Source organism: Capra hircus, chromosome 2 (assembly GCF_001704415.2).
Source record: "Capra hircus breed San Clemente chromosome 2, ASM170441v1, whole genome shotgun sequence".
In the NCBI taxonomy this organism is placed as follows: Eukaryota; Metazoa; Chordata; class Mammalia; order Artiodactyla; family Bovidae; genus Capra; species Capra hircus.
The window spans coordinates 80,044,497-80,064,702 of record NC_030809.1 but is presented as its reverse complement, the minus strand read 5'-3'; the positions used below and the strand labels follow the sequence as shown (position 1 = coordinate 80,064,702).

The 20,206-nt window shown below is 35.9% G+C and overlaps 1 protein-coding gene across 1 annotated transcript in view; it reads left to right on the top strand.

Annotated features, from left to right (window-relative positions):
• LRP1B (LDL receptor related protein 1B) overlaps positions 1–20,206 on the top strand; it is a 2,198,408-nt gene that overhangs the window by 1,579,078 nt on the left and 599,124 nt on the right. Inside the window, 2 exon segments of the mRNA XM_018062463.1 lie at positions 13,220–13,354; positions 13,920–14,049. Of these exon segments, the coding sequence (XP_017917952.1) occupies positions 13,220–13,354; positions 13,920–14,049 (265 nt within the window).

Below are 20,206 nucleotides of genomic sequence, written 5' to 3'. Positions count from 1 at the left end.
TTGAAAAGTACAGTGGTACAGTACAATAGCTGGCATGTTCACATCTTTGAAAATTCATAACTTGAAGGTTCATATCTAGGAGACTTAGTGTATTCAATTACCATTTATAGAAAGCTAGAGATAGGCATTGTGAATCCACGATGAGCAAAACTCAGTTTCAATCTACTGGAAAGGAAAATACATACAAGTAAGCTATGCAATACTCTGAGTAAAGCACCGCTACGGAGGTAAGCAACAAGGAGGACGATGATTTAAAATAGGATAATTGAGAAGTCTTCCTGGAGGAGGAAAGCATGGGTCTTAACATCTGAATAATAGTTTTCTGGGTAATGAGATACAGAAGAAATGACATGAGAAAAAGCACAGAGAAGTGATATGATGGCTGTGTGCACAGGGAGTAAGGGTAACTGCAAACATGGTGGTAACACAGGGGTCAACCTGAGGCAGGAGGTGTGCTATGGGCTGAGTCTTTTCCAAGAGGGAAGCAAGGTGCATGCTCTGTAACTAACAGTCTAGTCAAATATAGGGTAAAAACATATTACAAGTGTTTGTATTTAATTTTTCTTGACCTTTAAAAATTTATATTTATATGCATGTTTCATATATGTGTACATGTATAATGGGTTTATATATGATATTTACATATAAAATATATAAATATACATATACACACATAGAGAGAAAGAGGGAGAAAGAGAGACTAATCAAATTATTTTAAGCATCAGAAAAGGTTGGAGGCCACTGTTCTTGATCATAGATGGTCTCATATGACTTACTAAGTAATCTGAACTTCATCTTAAGTTGTGAGAAATCTAGGAACATGAACAATGGTATGTGAGAAGACCTGATTTGCATTTTACCTAAGATATTTGTGAAAATAAGTTTTAGGAAGATAAAACTGTAGGAAGGAAACCATTTAGGAGGCTGTTGCAGTCATTCAGAAGAGAGATAGTAAAGACCTGAATGAGACTGTAGTGGTACATGCAGGTCGAAAAACAAAATAAGAATCAAAACCTGCAGGACTTGGTGACTGATGGGATGTGATGGTGACATAAATAAATACAGATGGGATCAAGGACAACTTTCAGATCTTTGGGTGATGGGGAGTATGTTCTTCATCAACAGAGAGAGAGCAAAGACTGGATTTAGGGCTGCTCTGTAAGTTTGTTTGTTTTTAATAATAGTACTTATTTATTTATTACTGTGCTGGGTCTTTGTTTCTGGGCAGGTTTTTCTTTAGTTGCAGCAAACTGGGTCATTCTCCAGTTGCAGTACATAGGCTTCTTACTGCAGTGGCTTCTCTTGTTGCAAGCACAGGCTCTAGAATGTGTGGGCTCAGTAGCTGTAGCCCAGGCTCTAGAGTGCAGGCTCAATAGTTGCGGCACACGGGCCTAGCTGCTTCTTAGCATGTGCAGTTCTCCCTGATCAGGGCTCTCATCCATGTCTCTTGCATTGGCAGGAGGATTCTTTACCACTGAGCAAACAGGGAAGCCCGGTTCTGGTTTATGTTCTGACATGTTGAATTTGAATTGTTTCATGGCATGAATTCATGCTAGGTTATTCATTCACTGAACTTTTATATCTATATAGTCCAAAGTCGGAGAAGGCGCTGGCACCCCACTCCAGTACTCTTGCCTGGAAAATCCCATGGATGGAGGAGCCTGGTGGGCTGCAGTCCATGGGGTCGCCAAGAGTCGGACACGACTGAGCGACTTCACTTTCAATTTTCACTTTCCACTTTCATGCCTTGGAGAAGAAAATGGCAACCCACTCTAGTGTTCTTGCCTGGAGAATCCCAGGAAAGGGGAAGCCTGGTGGGCTGTCATCTTTGGGGTTGCACAGAGTTGGACACGACTGAAGTGACTTAGCAGCAGCAGCAGCAGCAGTCGCAGTCCAAAGTAATGTACTGGATTCTGAGGAGCTAACTAGAAAGATAACATGGAACCTTAATTTCAATGTACTCTCCATACAAGTTGAGAGACAACTGCGACTTACTGTAAAATGATAGGTGATGTTTGTGGCTACTAAGTACTTACAAGAGGGTGACTGATTCTTTGGGAAGATTGAACAAATCTTGGTCACTTTGGCATCCCTTTATGAAACAATTATCCTGGAATAAAAAGCATCAATATACAGTTAAAAAAATGTTTATCAGGAATTTGTTTACAAAAATAGAATCATTGTGATTTTTTCTGAAAGCTCAGAGCACATTTATATACTATGTTTTATCATGTTAGCTATGATTAAATAACAGTAAAGTCAATGGAAAAAATAATTATATATTAAGATTCTTATTCATCCACCCCTTCTGAATTATATGGTATGCAGAGATATTTAAGACAACTATTGAGGACAGAAATTTTATTGATTCTTTAATAGTGTTAATAATAACTCTTTCCAAATTTGAAAAAAAAAATGTTTTTGGCCAGTCCTTTAAGTACAATAAACACTGAGAACTTCAACTAATCTTTAGAGCAAATTTTCTGTATCACTTTTAATAGTAAACATAACTTTGCCTTCTGAAAAGGTCACTCTATATCCAAATCAATATTAATTTTTATTATAAATAATTAATTGCTAGTGACTTTGGAAATATATAGCAATGCCAAATGTTTATCTTGAAGAAATTTTGCACCGTTTTTTTAATTTCTTTGATTTTTAAATTTTATGATAGTAATTTATATATTTGTCATTTTATAAAGCATCTGCCTACAATGCGGGAGACCCAGGTTCAATCCCTGGGTCTGGAAGATCTCCTGGAGAAGGAAATGGCAACCCACTCCAGTATTCTTGTCTGGAAAATCCCATGGATGGAGGAGCTTGGTAGGCTACAATCCATGGGGTCGCAAAGAGTTGGACACGACTGAGCGACTTCACTTTCACTTTCAGAGGAGAATCAGAATATTTTCTATAATTTTACATTTATAAAGATGATGGTATATTAAACTCAAATCACATTAAAACTTCAAAAGTATACACAATTGTCAAATTTATTATTATACTTTTTATTTGGCATATGAGATCTTAGTTCCCTGACCAGGGATCTAACCATGCCCCCTACAGTAGAAGTGTGGAATCTGAACCCACCAGACTTCCACGGAAGATCCAACTAGTTAGTATACATTTCATTTTGTTATATCATACAGTGTGTATTTTTAATTTTAATAGTTGATTATATATATTATGCACTAGGCATTACATACTTTAACAAAGCATTTATTTACTTATCCTCATAGCCACTTTATTAGTCTCAATTTACATACTGGGAAACTGAACAGAAAGATTAAGGAACTTTAAAATGCCTCTAAGTAATACAGCTGAGATCTATAACTCAGGAACTCCAACCACATTGTGCAAGCTGTTAATTATTATGCTACATTGCTTTCTCTAGTAAACTTCTTAAGGATTTTTTTTTTTTTTTCACCAGAAGTAACAAAGAAAACAAAAAACCTCCAGATATATTTGCTGGGAAATCCTCTGTTTTTAAGGTTTATACTCCATCTTTGTCTGATTTAACTAATTTGAGGTAGAATATAGAAACCAAACATTTGAAGAACAAGATTTCTGCCTTTTCCCTATTCAAAGTTAAAAGTGATACAGAACGTTAGTGTTTTCTGAGTAGGATGATGATTTCCTGAAAAAATGTCTGAGTGGGTATCCCCTGAAGGTATATCTACTCAACATGCTGTCTCAATTTTACAGTTTTGTTTTGGATGTCTAAAACAGAATTATAACAATTTCTCCTTGCAGCTACTATCGGTCCTCTTCTTATCTGAAAAAAGACGGGAGAGTGACAGCACGTTTGAGTTCTTGTATGCTACCTGAAAGTCAAAATTAAGCACACAGGGCTGTGAAAACTAACTTAATGCATATGAAAAACAGCACATTGGCTATTGCTTTAAAGAGATAAAACAGCGAATGTTTAAGAAAATGTGAAAGATTTTTTTTGTTACCCTGAGAGGAAACAGTTCAACACCTGAAAATGGAATTGCTTTTATAATGAGTATGTTTAACGCAGATTTCATTCAGGACACAAAAGCTCAACAGGCATATATTTCTTATTTGATAAAAGAGTAATTTAAAAGAGAATGTACATTATCTAAGGTTTCATAACATTGTATCTTAAGGGAATTGAACTATCTAGAAACTCTGAAGTCTTGCAGATTTTATTTACTCACAAGATGAACTTCTTACTGATTTGTTGCTGTAGGGAAATTGCCCATTAGGGTTTGTATTGATTTGCCTTTCTCAAAATAGAAGAAACAAATGTAATTCATTAGCACTTTACTGTTGAATCCCTTTTAATATGGAATATTAAGAACTTGGGTCACTTTTAACCTGCAAAATGTTTGAAGAAATGATTCAAAGTTACGAAAGACTAGAAAGTACATCTTAATTCTTATCTGTTCCCAAGTATCAGAACTGGCTGTCATCATCAATTAGGTTCATGATTCTTCCTGAAATAATTTTGTTGTCCCTCCCTCCTATTAACAAAGATGAGCCTATTTATTAAATTGTTTCTTTCTCTGAACTAGGTTTCTAGGAACTATATTGTGTATCTCTCCTAATCCGAACGTTACCCGCTCTTCAAAGATTAGTCAAAGCCTCACTTCTTCCATGAAATCTTTTCTAATGACCTTGACTTTGACCTTGCTTTCCTCCCACTTTCTATAATATCATAGTTTGCTCCAGAGGTTTCATGTGGTACACCATGACGCAGAGTGTGCCAGAAACAGGGCATGACTGGAAAGTAGCAGCTGCTTGGGTAGTACTAAGCCTTCCATTTAAACCTTCCATTTTTGTCAGACAACTTACTAGTTAACCAAAAAGATTTCACTTAAAATGTGTCATTTTATTAAAAATTATTCACTTATAAAGAATACACTAAGAAATATATACCCAAATAGAAATTTTAAAAGGAAAAGGGACAAAAAAGTCAAAACCACAATGTTAACGTTTCCTTACATTGCTTTGGATTTTCTTAGTCATTCCCTACAGTGTGTATACGCAACTCTGATGTGACTTGTCTATAACATTATGATTTGTGTTAAAATCTGTTATATATAATATATACTGTATATAACATCCGATTATAAAAATTATTTTATGGAGATTCCTAAAAATGTAGAAACTGAAATAAGATGAACAGTTAAGACAGAAAAAAATGAGTGCTAAGAGAAAAATTAAGGAAAAAAATAACATGAAATGAGAGATAAAATCACGTAAAATTCTATAGAATTTTGGTAGAAGTGGGCAGCAAATTTAACTTTCATATTTCTAACAACTGGTACAGGAAGAGAAAGTTTCAGGGTTCACAATGTCTGTATAATTTTTAAAAATTCAAGCAAAAATACATACTTCTGGTATAGAACACAAACAGCTCAATGAAAAACAGCTTATTGGGAATGGAGAAAGATCAAAACAAAGTAATCTTCCTATGAACTGCCTTATAATTTGACTTGAATCAGGCAGAGTGAAGAACAGTAATTTCTAACATATCTGGGGCCACTGGCCAATCAGGATCAACTGAACAAGTTTTTTTTTAAATAATTTTTTCAAGTTAAAGTCCTCCCTAAACTGGAGGGAAAAAATGTCACCCCAAAAGCTATAGTATAATATGCTGGAGGCTATAATATTCTTGAATATAATATTCAAGTTCTTGTCTCCCCCTTCTCTCCTTTAAAATCCCTTTGGCAATGACTCATTAATAACAAGATTGTAATGGAGGTTAGGATGGGATGTGGTGGGGTGCGAGTAACATTTTATAACAGAAATTTCCTTCTCAAGATAGTACACCCTGTTAAATAACTGTTTTTCTTCTTATCTGTGCCTTTTACAGGTTAACTAGTAATCCTCAACCTGCACACTACCCTATACTAAGCAATTTAAAAATCTCTGAGGTGTGGTTGCATCTTCAGTATTCTTTGAAAACTTCCCCAGGCAATTCTAATGGGTACTCATTTAAGAACCAAAAAAAATAGATTATTTAAAGGCAGACCTATTGCTGAGAAAGGGGGTAGTGATTAGAGATAGTTTCTTTCTGAAAAGTGGCTAATCAGAAAGAGGAGGGAATGATAAAATGAGACAAGAGAAGAAGCTGAGAATAAGACATGTCTAGGGCTGAATATGAAGCTACCACTGGGAAAACAAACCGTGTGGTGGGCGTGGCTAGGAGATCTTTTAGAAAAAGATGTTTAATTTTCAGCTTAAAATCTTTATGTTGTGATAATAAATTTTTGTATCTCATGCTTCTGTGAATTCTACTGGACTGTCTGTATTGCAAGTTTGTATATACAGTTCTGTGTATAAATGTAGGTGAGAGAGTAAGATATGAAAGTGAAAACGAAAGTGAAGTTGCTCAGTCTTGTCCGACTCTTTGCGACCCCATGGATTGTAGCCTAACAGGCTCCTCTGTCCATGGGATTTTCCAGGCAAGAGTACTGGAGTGGGGTGCCATTTCCTTCTCCAGGGGATCTTCCCAACCCAGAGACTGAACCCAGGTCTCCTGCATTCCAGACAGACTCTTATCTGCACCACTAAGACATGGATTAAGGGAAAAAGCTGTGTCCTGAATCTGGACTGAAATGACACAGAACAGAAACAAAATATTACATTAAGACACAGAATGACTGGGAAATGCAGAGTAATAGCATAAAGTCTCTTCTTACAAAAGTAAGAGAAGGTGGTTATTGAAAGAGTAAAAGGCCAGAGTTTGAATTAGCGGGAACTGCCATATCTGTCAAAGTTTTAGAATGAACATCAGTTTGGAGACCATTGCTTTACTTAAACTAGAGGAATTAATGGATTGTGTGGCCTTAAAGCAGCCTTTGCAAATGTGGAAGCAATTTGTTTCTGGGTGTATCTGTTAAGCTCACTGCTGATAAGTAGCAAAAAAAAAAAAACAAAAAAAAAACCATTGTTTTTAATTTAAAAGCTAACAAACACATGGAGAATGCTTATATTTGACTTTTAAATGAGAAATGTGTCTGCAACCAACTCATATGAAAGTGGTAGCAGATAAAGTCCAAGCAAGCGTTGGTGTTTGGAGTGAGGAACATTGTTCATGTTGATTCCAAACGTCAGTTACAGTGCAAGTTCACTATAAGCATTGATACCAAGGATTGTATTGGCTCCATACAGATGAATCTTGTTTGTATATAACAACAAAAGTTAAAAATGTAACAACAAAGTCCTGGCAGCTTTCTCTATAAGATAATAAAGAGGGTAGCTGGTGAAAATTGTTGAATAGCCACAGGTAAAAAATTCTCTAGAACCCAAGCTTGAAGTTTATCAGGAAACCAGAACAGATTTTTGTTGTTGTTATTTATTTGTTTTGGCTGTGCTGGGTCTTCGTTGCTGCATGGACTTTTCTCTAGTTGCAGTAAGCAGGGGCTACTCTCTAGCGGCACCTGTGCGGGCTTCTCATGGTGGTGGTGGTGGCTTCTCTGACTGCAGAACACGAGGTTCTAGGGCACGTAGGCTTCAGTAGTTGTGGTACAGGGGCTCAGTAGTTGTGGCTCCCAGGCTCTAGAGCACAGACTCAGTAGCTGTGGCCCACAAGCTGAGTTGCCCTGCCTTCTCAGACCTGTGTCTCCTGTGTTGGCAGGCAGATTCTTTACCACTGAGCTACCAAGGCAGCCCCAGCATATACATTTTATAGAATTTTCCATAAGTTAACTTTGGGGATTGAGCACAATCATCCTTACTTTCAATGTATAGGATAGAGTATAATGGGTCCAACAGAATGGAAACAAAAAAAATTGGGTAGGTAAACTGAGCTCATCAAAGTTGTAAATTTTAGTATCTAATGTCATTAAGTAATTTTTTTTGTAAATAAAATTTTATTGAAATATAGCCATGCCCATATATTTACATATTTTTATTTATATTTATTGACATATAGTTGATTTAAAATATTATATTAGTTTCAGGTATACAGCATAGTGATTCAATTTTTTCATATATCATACTTCATTTAAAGTTATTACAAAATAATGGCTAAATATTTCCCTATGCTGTAAATATATCTTTGTTACTTAATGTATTTTATACATAGTAGTTTCTCTTAATCTCAAACCCCTACTTGCCCTTCCCCACCAACTTCTCCCCAGCTGGTAACCACTAATTCGTTTTCTATATCTGTGAGTCTGTTTCTGTTTATTATATACATTTTTTTTTTTAGATTTCATGTGTTTGTGATTTTAACATTGAGTATTTGTTTTTCCATGTCTGACTTATTCAACTAAACATACTACTCTAGTCACTTGCTTTTTATTCAGTAAGGTAAATGCTATGAAACAAGGTAGATAATCTTGGTGGCTAGTTCCTGGAAATCAGAGGAATTTTAGAATTTCTTGCATGTTTATCTGTCCTAGGAGGTCTTTGTGGTTGAGCCAGCCATATATGGAGTGGGTGGTGGAGCCCAACAATAGTTATAGAAAGTCTATAGAGTAGATTCTTATTTGGGGGAAAATTATTTCAGATAATGCATATTAAAGTAGGCCCTACTTACTAAAGTTGTCCTATGACTCAGCAGTTCTACCTGTGTTTGTGTACCTAACAGAAATGACACTGTATGTCTGTTATAAGACATGGATGAGAATATAACATGAAATCTAGTGTGTTAATGATAGGTGACCAATAGTATTAATTAGTCATAAGAAAATAGACCACTATAATTGTTATTACCTTACATTACAAATTTTACTTTCCAGTTTTTTAGTTATATTATACTTTCAGTTCAGTTCAGTTCAGTCACTTAGTCATGTCTGACTCTGTGACCCCATGAATTGTAGCACACCAGGCCTCCCTGTCCATCACCATCTCCCAGAGTTCACTCAAACTCACGTCCATAGAGTCGGTGATGCCATCCAGCCATCTCATCCTCTGTTGTCCCCTTTTCCTCCTACCCTCAATCCCTCCCAGCATCAGAGTCTTTTCCAATGAGTCAACTCTTTGCATGAGGTGGCCTAAGTACTGGAGTTTCAGTTTTAGCATCATTCCTTCCAAAGAACACCCAGGGCTGATCTCCTTTAGAATGGACTGGTTGGATCTCCTTGCAGTCCAAGGAACTCTCAAGAGTCTTCTCCAATACCACAGTTCAGAAGGATCAGTTCTTTGGCTCTCTGCTTTCTTCACAGTCCAACTCTCTCGCATCCATATATGACCACTGGAAAAACCATAGCCTTGAATAAACGGACTTTTGTTGGCAAAGTGATGTCTCTGCTTTTCAATATGGTATTTAGGTTGGTCATAACTTTTCTTCCAAGGAGTAAGTCTTTTAATTTCATGGCTGCAATCACCATCTGCAGTGATTTTGGAGCCCCAAAAGATAAAGTATTATACTTTACTTATTGTTATATGTCATAAGATAGTTAATTTTAAAGTCAGCTGCAGAAGTGAAATCTATGATTTCAGGAGTAAAATCTATGTGTTCACCACTGTACTTCTATGCCTACATGGATGCTTAGCATTTGCTAAGTATTATGTATAAGTATTTGTTGAACAAACATAATTAGAGTTAAAAAATCATATTTTAGAATAAGTATTGGAGTGTAGTTATGATAGTCTTTCATCATTTTCTATCTTTATATGTATTTCCACTTTATATCTTTCAAGTTTGTCATAAGATTTTGTCATATTTCTGCCTGATTCTATTACTAATTAAAACATTCTCGATGTCACTTATGTTTATTTAGTTATATTCCTGGGTATTAGACTACATATTCTTATGTCTTAGTAAAATTACCCCACTTAGAGTGTAGAGGCATACAATATATATGTTAATATAAGGAAAAGAGAATTGGGTATGAACGGTGATTTAAATCTTCTGTCCTCTTGGTCCTCCTTAATAGATCACATCATCTCAGTTATTCAATGCTCTAATCCAGTGGATTTGACCATTTAGAGATGGTCTCAGTGTTACAAATTAATCTATTATTCATATATTGAATATTCATGAGGTATCTACTGCACATGTAACTCTTTTGGTAAATACTGAGTCAATTTTCATCCCTACTTATCACATATCTCAGACAATTTCCAAGAAGAAATGCAGAGATGCAGTTTCAAGTCAATATAATAATAAAGTATGTGCAAGATAATATGGTGTATGTGTGAAAGAATGCTTTGTGGTTATACTGAAAAAAATTCTGCAGGGCTGGCAAAGCTATTAGAGAATAATAGGAAAAAGTAAGGGTTAACTACATATTTAGTGTCTTTTTTTATGCTAATATCTGTGAAGATTGTTGTCAGTGTCTCTTTTGAACCCATAAAAACACTTGTCTTAGGACTTCCCTGGCAGTCTGGTGGTTAAGACTCAGTGGTTCCGATGCATGGGGCATAGGTTTGATCCCTGGTGAGGGAACTAAGATCCCGCATGTGGTGTGGCCAAAAAAAAAAAAAAAAAAAAAAATTTAAAGCCTCTTATCTTTACTACTAATATGCTGTTCAAACTATACTATTATCAACTGTTAGTAATTTTTCAATGTGCATACCTTCTGTTCCTTACTTTATTAAGTTTCTCATGTACAAGCTTTGTCTCCCTTAGTTGTGCCTCCTTTCAATCAGTCTTTGTATTACACATCACATTAATTCATTTGTTCATCAGACATTTACTCTGACCTTAGTATATACTAGGCACTATTCTAAGTGCCAAGGACAAGACAGTGAACAAAATTAAGTCCCAGCCCTCAAAGGGATTATATTTCTGTGAGACAAGACAGATGCTAAACAAACAAACCAGTAAGTATGTAATGTGCTTGACAGCAATACATGCTGTAAGGGAAATGGAGCATGACAAGGAAATAATTTCTGTAGAGTAGTCAGGGCAAGTTTGAGTAAGACGGGAAATATTTGAGCTATGACAGAATCATGCAAATAGCTAGTGAAAGAACATCCCAAGCAGAAGAAAAAGTGATGGAAAGAAATTTAGACCGAACAGGATTTGGTTTGTTTTAGGGAGAGGAAGTTCTTGTTACTAAAGCCGGGAGAGTGGAAGGATAACAGATGAGAGAGAGTTGAAGGGTGTGGGTGGATCATGAAGGAAGGTCTTGGGAAGGAGCTTTACTTTTACCTTAAATGAGATGGAAAATTATTATCACACTGAATTAAGAGTAGAGAAATTATCTTACTGAATTTGAATAGGGTGACGGTGGGCCCTCAGTGGAGAAAAGGCTCATGAGGAAAGGGAGACCTGAGACCAAAGTGGAAGTTGGACTTAAGTTAGAGTCTTTTGCAGTACTTCGGGTAGGAGGTAATAATGACTTGGATTACATTCTAACTAGACAGTATGAGAATGGTGATGGATATGACTTTAAAGAATAAAAAGAGCTAAAATATTTGGTAATAGATTGAAGATGAGAGTAGTTGGTGATGAATTAGATGTGAAGTATGAGAAAAAATTATTGACAGCATAAGGTTTTTAACCCAAGAAACAAAGGATGGAGGTGACCTTCATCATATCACCATGGCAAGGGGAGCTGCCACGTGGAAGACTGCAAGAGAAGCATGTTTCAGGTAGAAATCCAAAATTTGTCTTTTACAGTCAGAAATGCCTTTTCTTATATTCCAGTGAAGATACAAAATAAGTAAGTGGCGATATGGGTCTAATGTTTGCAGAAGAGAGTGGGGCTCTTCGTATAACACTTAAGTATTTATGCAAAAGTAGGGCTTATTTTGCATATTTTTTGGAGAAGGAAATGGCAACCCACTCCAGTGTTCTTGCCTGGAGAATCCCAGGGATGGGGGAGCCTGGTGGGCTGCCGTCTATGGGGTCGCACAGAGACGGACATGACGGAAGCAACTTAGCAGCAGCAACAGCAGTGCTTATTTTTGTTGATCAGTTCATTCCTTCAATCATAAAAACATATCAACGGATACTTTGACAAAATGGGACAGATGAAACAAGTCCTTACTTTCCAGATATGTATATGAAAATGGTATCTCTGCTCTGATTCAAGCATGTATCTGACTAAACCATTGTTGCAAACAGGGGCTGTTTGGAATTTTTCCCCAGATAGGTAATAGAATTTAGACTATATTTCATTTGAAGCAGAACCCCCAAACTTACTGATAAATGGCTTTTTTATACTAATTGCTTTTTCTTTATTTCCATAGCCTGTCACTATGCCAGATGGAAATTATATTGGTCTTAAAGGATTTTTTCTTCATTAGCCATGTAGGTCACAACACAAAAACTTACTTAGTTGGTAGCAAATTTATTATGTAATGATTTGTCCCCAGTGTCTTTCTGGTAGCTGTATTTAACATCATTGATCCATAATTGCTACCCTTTATGCATATGCATGCACATATATTTCATTTATAGTCTTCAGACACATTTTTCATTCAAATATTCAAAAAGCACTGTTATTTAAAGACTCTATGATAGCACAGAGCCATTCTTCAAGTGTTCGTAAGCCCATTTTTACAATGAGAGTTTGAAAAAGAATGCATAGGATTTGTAGTTGACATTTGGGAAACTAGTACCTCAGAAGGAATAATTGGATGATAAGGTACTTTTAAGGCTTTACACATTTTGAATAACCTTATGTTTAAAATACCCTTGACATAATTGAAATATCCTGTTTCTTTCCATTCTCTCTCTACTTTGAGACTTTGTTGATTATCTCCAGTAGTATTCTTATCATATGACATTAGAACAGATGTTTCTAGAAGCACTGTGGTCCAAAATAATATGATATGATATCAAAATTGTAAATTCATGGGAGATAAGTATTTATGAGTTTAAATGAATAGGAAAATGAAAAAAAAATTAAAAGGATGTAGTAGGCTCTTTGCATATATATTTTAAAAATGCTTTAGAAAACATATTTGACTAGGTTTTCCCATGTGGTTTTAATATCATTCTTACCATTTTTATTAGTAAATTTTAATGAAGAACATTTATACTCTAGTACACCCAGGAAGATAACACTCAAAATGCTGATGCAATGTGCTCCTAATACATATATTCCTGATGCTAGAAAAAATTGAGGGCAGGAGGAGAAGGGAACAACAGACGGTTAAATGGTTTGATGGCATCACCAACTCAATGGACATGAGTTTGACCAAACTCTGGGAGATAGTGAAGGACAGGGAAGTCTGGCTTGCTTCAGTCCATGTTCAAAGAGTTGGACAAAACTTGTAACTGAATAACAACAAATACATATATCAATACATTCTATAGTGTATGTATGTTTGTTTGTTTTATCAATAGAAAATGATACCATCTACTGGACAGACATGGGCTTCAATAAAATTAGCCGAGCTAAAAGAGATCAAACTTGGAAAGAAGACATCATTACCAATGGTTTGGGAAGAGTGGAAGGAATAGCCATTGACTGGATTGCTGGTAAAATCCATGGCTTTCTGTTTTCGTTTTAAGCCTATATTGTTAGGGGCTCAATATGCTTCATAAAAATTCTGTTTCTGAGTCATCACAGGTTTCTATTTGTTTGTACTTCTAGCCACAGGGATAGATGGTCTCGTTTGCTTTTGGTTACACTCTTTCTAATACTTTTGAGCCTTTGTATACGTGTTTTTATGTAGAAGTAGATTATGTAGTATTAACTTTGCTCAACTCACCTGAGTCCCATGAGGCTGATAAAAAAGTATTAGAAGTTGTCTTTTGCCTGAAGTCAGTAGAAAGTGAAAATAGAGCTCTTTTTCACGTGAGAGAAGTTTCCATTTACTTTTAACACACGAAAGTATTATATGGGTTAAAGAACAGATGTGTGAGATTAAGAAGCATTTACATATTAGTTTATTTATAGCTTTCTGCTTAGTGTACCTATTAAAAAAGAATGTAGGAGGTAAATGATTTCTTTATGGTTATGTGAATGTTCAGAAAGTTAATTTTAGCTATAATTAATAAATAATTTTTCTCACAATTATTAACATTTCTGTATTTCTTCTAGGTAACATATATTGGACAGATCATGGTTTCAACTTAATTGAAGTTGCAAGACTCAATGGCTCTTTTCGTTATGTAATTATTTCCCAAGGCCTGGATCAACCAAGATCTATAGCTTTGCACCCAGAAAAAGGGTACGTTTAACATTTACATATATTTGGGGATTTTAGGTGACTTTTCCAAAGTTTCATTAAAAGAAAAATCTGTACATTGATATTAATATTTATTTGTAATCATAATGTTTGAAATAAATTCAGTATCTTACCTAAGTGGAAGGAAAAGTTTGTTTTCACTTTGTCCTGTGTATTTCAGTACATATTTGATAGGCTTACATTTATTATGTGTATTTATTTATTTATGGCTGCACTGAGTCTTCATTGCTACCTGCAGACTTTCTTTAGATGAGGCAAGTGGGGACTACTCTCTACTTGCAGTGTGGTTGGCTTCTAATCGCAGGGACTCAAGGGTGCCTGGGCTTCAGTAGGTATGGCGCATGGGTTTAGTTGCTCCCAGGTATGTGGAATCTTTCCGGATCAGGGGTCAAACCCTTGTACTCTGCATCGGAAGGTGATTCTTAACCAATGGACCACCAGGGAAGTCCTTATGCAGTTCTTTAATGCGTGTGTAAATCCAAATGAGTACACCAGTGCTTTTCTAGATTATTCATTTAAAGTTCTTCCCTAAAACTGTTATGTGTTTAGAAGTCAGTTTTTTTTTTTTGGTGAATGAAGTAACCATCTGATAGCCAACCTTGTTCTTCAGTATTTCTAAAGCTTCAGTCTCTATTTATGTATTTATAATTGTTATAGCCACATGTTCATCCCAAATTTTTTCCTTCTTCTTTTTTAAGTTACAGATAAGTATGTCTACCTGTATAATTGAAAGTTCCATTTTTCCATTTGGAAAACCAAACTCTACAATCTAATTAAAATTCTACAATCTGAGTTTCTATTAATAGTTTCAATTAAATAAGCTGAGTTTCTATTACTAGGGGAAAATCTTGAGATGAATTTCAAAGAGAAAATATGACACTTTTGGTATCCCTCTCACATATCCTATATTCAGTATACCAGAAATCCTGTTACCTTTGGCTTCAAAATACATTTATGCTTTACCTACTTCTCCCAGTTTTCATTGTTTCCACCCTAGTCTGAGTGTAATCACTCTTGCCAACATTTCAGGATTGTGGATTACCATCTTCTATCCTTGTATTCCTACAGTCTATTCTTCATGTCACAGCCTAATGGTCCTTCTCAAATCTAAGTGGCAGTAACTTCTTTGCTCAGAATTTACCAGTGAGTCCTCTTTCACTCTGTTTAAAAGTTTATAACAAACTTTAAATTAGAGTGTTTTTGTTGCCTTTTAATGACTAAATCATGTCTGACTCTCTTATACCCAATGGACTTTAGCCCACCAGGCTCTTCTGACCATTGTATTTCCCAGTCAAGAGTATGGAAATGTTTGCCATTTCCTGGGCTACCCAGTTGGCTCAGGGGTAAAGAATCCACCTACAATGCAGGGGATGTGGGTTTGATCCCTGCGTTAGCAGGATCCCCTGGAGGAGGGCGTGGCAACCCACTCCAGCATTCTTGCCTAGGGAATCCTAGGACAGAGGAGCCTGGTGGACTACAGACCATAGGGTTGCAAAGAGCAGGACACGACTGAAGCAACTGCACACACACATGCACACATTTTCTTCTCCAGAGTATCTTCCTGACTCAGGGATTGAACCCAAGTCTCCTGCATTGGCAGGCAGATTCTTTACCACTGAGTCAGCAGGGAAGCCCAGAGTGATATTACTTCCTCCATTTTACAGATAAGGAAACTGACACCACAATTAAAATATATTACTCTGTCATTAACATAATGTATGGGAGAGTTATATTTCCTAAATTTCAAAGATTATGCTGCATTATATATGTATGTATGTGTGCTACCTGTTACATATACACATATAAGTATTGCAGAAACAAATAACCAAAAATATCAAGCATATAAGAAAATAGGTTTAACAGATTTTACAAAAAGTTATAATAAAAATTTAAAGACTAGAACTATAAGTGAAAGAGAGAATAAACAATAATGACAAAATACTGGAAAAGCTAGATGTTTTAGAAAATATTTGAGTTGGATCTGACTTGTCCTGTACATTCTCTTGCCTACAACTGCACATTCATGGACACTTGCCAGTACACATTAAGAATGTTGAGGGAAGGTATAATTTTGTTTAGTTCCAAGCATAAAACACATGAGTCAATTTAGTGTGTCCACATCATACCTGTAAACTTTAATATAAAAGTTCCTTTTCCAGTGTGAGGGTGGTTCAGATGATAAAGAATCTGCCTGCAATTCAGGAGACTCTGGTTCAATCCCTAGGTCAGAAAGATCCCCTGGAGAAGGGAATAGCAACTCACTCCAGTATTCTTACCTGGAGAATTCCTTGGACAGAGGAGCCTGGTGAGCTATAGTCCATAGGGTCACAAAGAATCAGACATGACTGAATGACTAAGACTGACTAATGCAATGACATTTAAAAAATATCTTTTTCATTTATACTTTATAATAAAGCAGTGAATCAGTATACCCTCAATGGAAAAAATAAACCTGATCAATTGTTGGACTATATGTAATTATTTTGAAGGTAGGAACAAATATAATTTGAATGTTATGAAATATTACAGATACACAGGAAATGGGTTTGTTTGAATAATATGATTTCTTCCCATCATATTTATAATAAGTCCAGTGCTTCACTTTATTCTAGAAAACATCTTGTGCCTGGACTATTATTGATTTATGAAGTTCAATTTAACAGGCCTCTTGCTGCTAACTTATCAATCTTTAGTTTTCGCTTGCATTTCTTTTGAAGCCGAGTTTTGCCCTCAAGTTGTTATTCCAGACTTTCTTTTGTTAAGTATATTTTGTACAGTCATCTTAGCATATAACTATATCTATTTCTCCTTAGAATGATTGAAGACATCAGGCAAAAACTCTGCATATACTTCACTATTTTGTCAGTTTAAGTGCTACGCCCAGCCAGCAAGGTCATGTCAGGATGTCTCCATCTCCTCCTCAGCCTTTAATTCAGTACCTGTTGACAAAACAGGACGATGGTGTGAAAGATACCAGTAGACACTGTAAAGTATGATGATATAAATAAGGTGTAGCTTTTGTTCACAATGAGTTTTCTGTTTAAACTTTTAAACAAGTACAAAATTTTGTTGGAAAAGTAACTAACATAATGTCAAGTAGAACTAATATGGAAGCACTAAAAGACTATATTGATATAACTCAAGCTTAAATCTGATACCTACATTTCACGTTAAAGTGAAAACTTTTATATGACTTATAAAACTACATTAAATTTTCAGAAAACACATAGCTTATGACTGGTGTAGGTAGTAAAAGTGAGGGTAGTAGCAGCTGTGGGGATGATTAATAGAAACTTTATTGAGGAGACATGAAGAAAGAATGTTTTTGAGATGGACTAGAAATATATTGTATAAATAAGAAATAAAATAAATAAAAAATTAGTAGTGGCAAAGCAAAGGACATTGCCAAGAGCAAAAGTATATAAAGGACATGTAGGGAAAAGTAGTTAATGTAGGTGGAAGATAAGTTGGGGCCGGAAAATTGGCAATTGGATTCCCCACATTTAAAAAATATTATGATGACTCCATCCCCATTTCACCAAGTGAAACACAAACTGGTCCTGGATCCTTTCTCCTAAGCCTTCCCCATGACCTCAGAGAATCCACATAAGCAGAGATCAGAAGTACATTGAGGTTGTTGCATTCTTTAAGAAATTCTTCGGAGTGGTTCTTTATCCTTCCAGGAAGGATGTTATGGAGGAAGAGGAAGGATTCTTTTTCTGCCCTCATATCAAGAAAGAGAGACAACCAGAGACCAATATATAAGTGGGAAACTAAAATAAATATAAAAGTTGTAAATGGAAAAGTTGTGTGACTTTTTTCTGCAGGTTCTTTAGCCAGGAGGAGTCAGATCAAAGCTGGAAAGAGGGAATAAGATTTTAAAATAGATATGAGATTTAAGTTTGGACTTAGAAAGATCTGGTCTTTTATGCATGAGAATTAATCTTAATAATATCATTCTGTTTTTTTAACTAGAATTGTCTTGGAAAGCTTGGATTCTTCCTGAAATAGCAAATTCTGCAGAAGAGATAGCTAGTAGAGCATAAATAGAAGCAAGAGTTGGATAAATATAGAGTCATTCCTACTTATTCCAACAGAGTTCAGGTTCTGCAATAAAAAATGGTAGTGGATGAAATTATCCAAGGAAGACTACAGGGAAAAAAGTCTAATGTCATGAATGAAGAATGTTTACAAATGGAGATAAAATGATTATGGGGAGCAAAAACAAAATTAGCAATAAGGCAAAAGAAATGCAGAGGAAGAAGCCATTTCAAGTACTCAGAAAAATCACTTTCATAGAAAGCAGGACAAGAGAGTTTTAGGAAGAACTTCAAATGTATCTGCAAGAAGGAGATCGAGAGACATAAAAGCAGAAAACAGGACATGTAATTGGTGAAAGGGATGACATTTTTAATCATTATGAATTTCAGGAAATTGATAAGAGAAGAAGCCAAATATAAAGAATTAATAAGTGAAAGATAATTAGAAAATAGAGCCAGAATATTTAGACTACAGTGACAGAAACGTGGACAATGAAGGAAAAGAGTAAAAAATAGAAAGTATGTTGAAAAGATAGTAGGGCATAAAGAAACATTTTTTCTTAGTATGGGACCAGGGAAGTATTGCACATATTCATCAGCTGAGGGGTGAAAGAAAATGTGTGTAAAGAGGAGACAGATTCCAAGGAGCTTAGCAGTAACCTTGTCAAGGAAGAAGCAATAGGGTGGATAGGAAGAATGGAGGATAGCAGATGGACAAGATTTGAATCTTAAATAAGGTATTCTGAAAACAGATCCTGGAATGAAAGTTCAAGTCAGGTAGAAGTCAGATAAGAAAGGGGCCAAACAAAGGTTCAACTGTGAACCTTGGAAAGTTTTGGAGGGTAGACCTCACTTAGCAAGGGAGCTTGACTTCGAACTCCCAGCCAGTTATTCACTGGATAGGGCAACCCTGGGGAGATATACATTCCCAAGATTTCTTGCTCTCAGCACCACTTGCAAAAAAAGATGCTAGTAGCTGTCCTCTGAAAAAATGTTGCCTATATGAGTTACTGAAAAGAAAAGGACACAGTAGCTGGGCACTGGAGTGCGTAGAGATCGCAAATAGGATCAGAAGGTGTCTAAACGCAGCACCAGTGGTGTCCATGACAGTTTGGAAGGTCAGTGTGGACATTTCCTACCTTTGATATCTTTTGAAGCATCTTGATCTCAAATGCTATATTGCTTTTGGTTATTGGGAAGGTTAAATGAGGTAAATTTAAATAGGAAGATTATATTAGGGAAAGTTCTCTTCTATTTTTGGCGATGGAATGAATGAAGGGGACAGAGTACATACACCAGTTGTTCACTCAGTTGTGTCTGACTCTTTGTGACCTCATGGACTGCAGCATGCCAGGCTTCCCTGTCCTTCACCATCTCCCAGAGTTTGCTCAAACTCATGTCCATTGAGTTGATGATGCCACCCAACCATTTTATCCTCTGTCGTCCCCTTCTCCTCCTGCCTTCAATCTTTCCCAGCATCAGGGTCTTTTCCAATGAATTGACTCTTCATATCAGGTGGCCAAAGTATTGGAGCCACAGCTTCAGCAGTAAGAATATGCCAGTAGAATCTATTTTAGAGGTTAAAATTAGTGAAATTGAAGAAAGTTATAGATGATATACATAGAATTAGTGGCTATAAGTAAATAGGTAGATTTGCTGAAATTATTGTGGCAAATAGAATATGAATAAAAAGGATTCCAAGCAACATGTGTCCAGCTTCAAAGAGTTTCTAGAATCTAATGAGGTATTTATATGACCTTGAGTAATAGTGCTTGGTAACTTAGCAGTAGAAAAATGATGGGAAAAATAACCCCAAAAGGGAGCAGGTGATAACATAATCAAAGTTGGCAATTATAAGGGAGTAACCATGAGTTGCTAATCAGGAGATGAGGTCTAGAAATTAGTGATAAAGTGGAATGAAACCAAGAACAGGAAATTAGAGTAATGTAGGGTCGAGGCAAAAGAAGATAGATGTAAGTCCCCGAAACAGAAAAGATGAGGAAGCATGAGCTGGGATGTTCACCGGATCAACAACGTGAGTCATAAGGTCTCTAAGTATGTCATCCTGGAGGGAGAATATGGCAAAATTGTCAGCTATC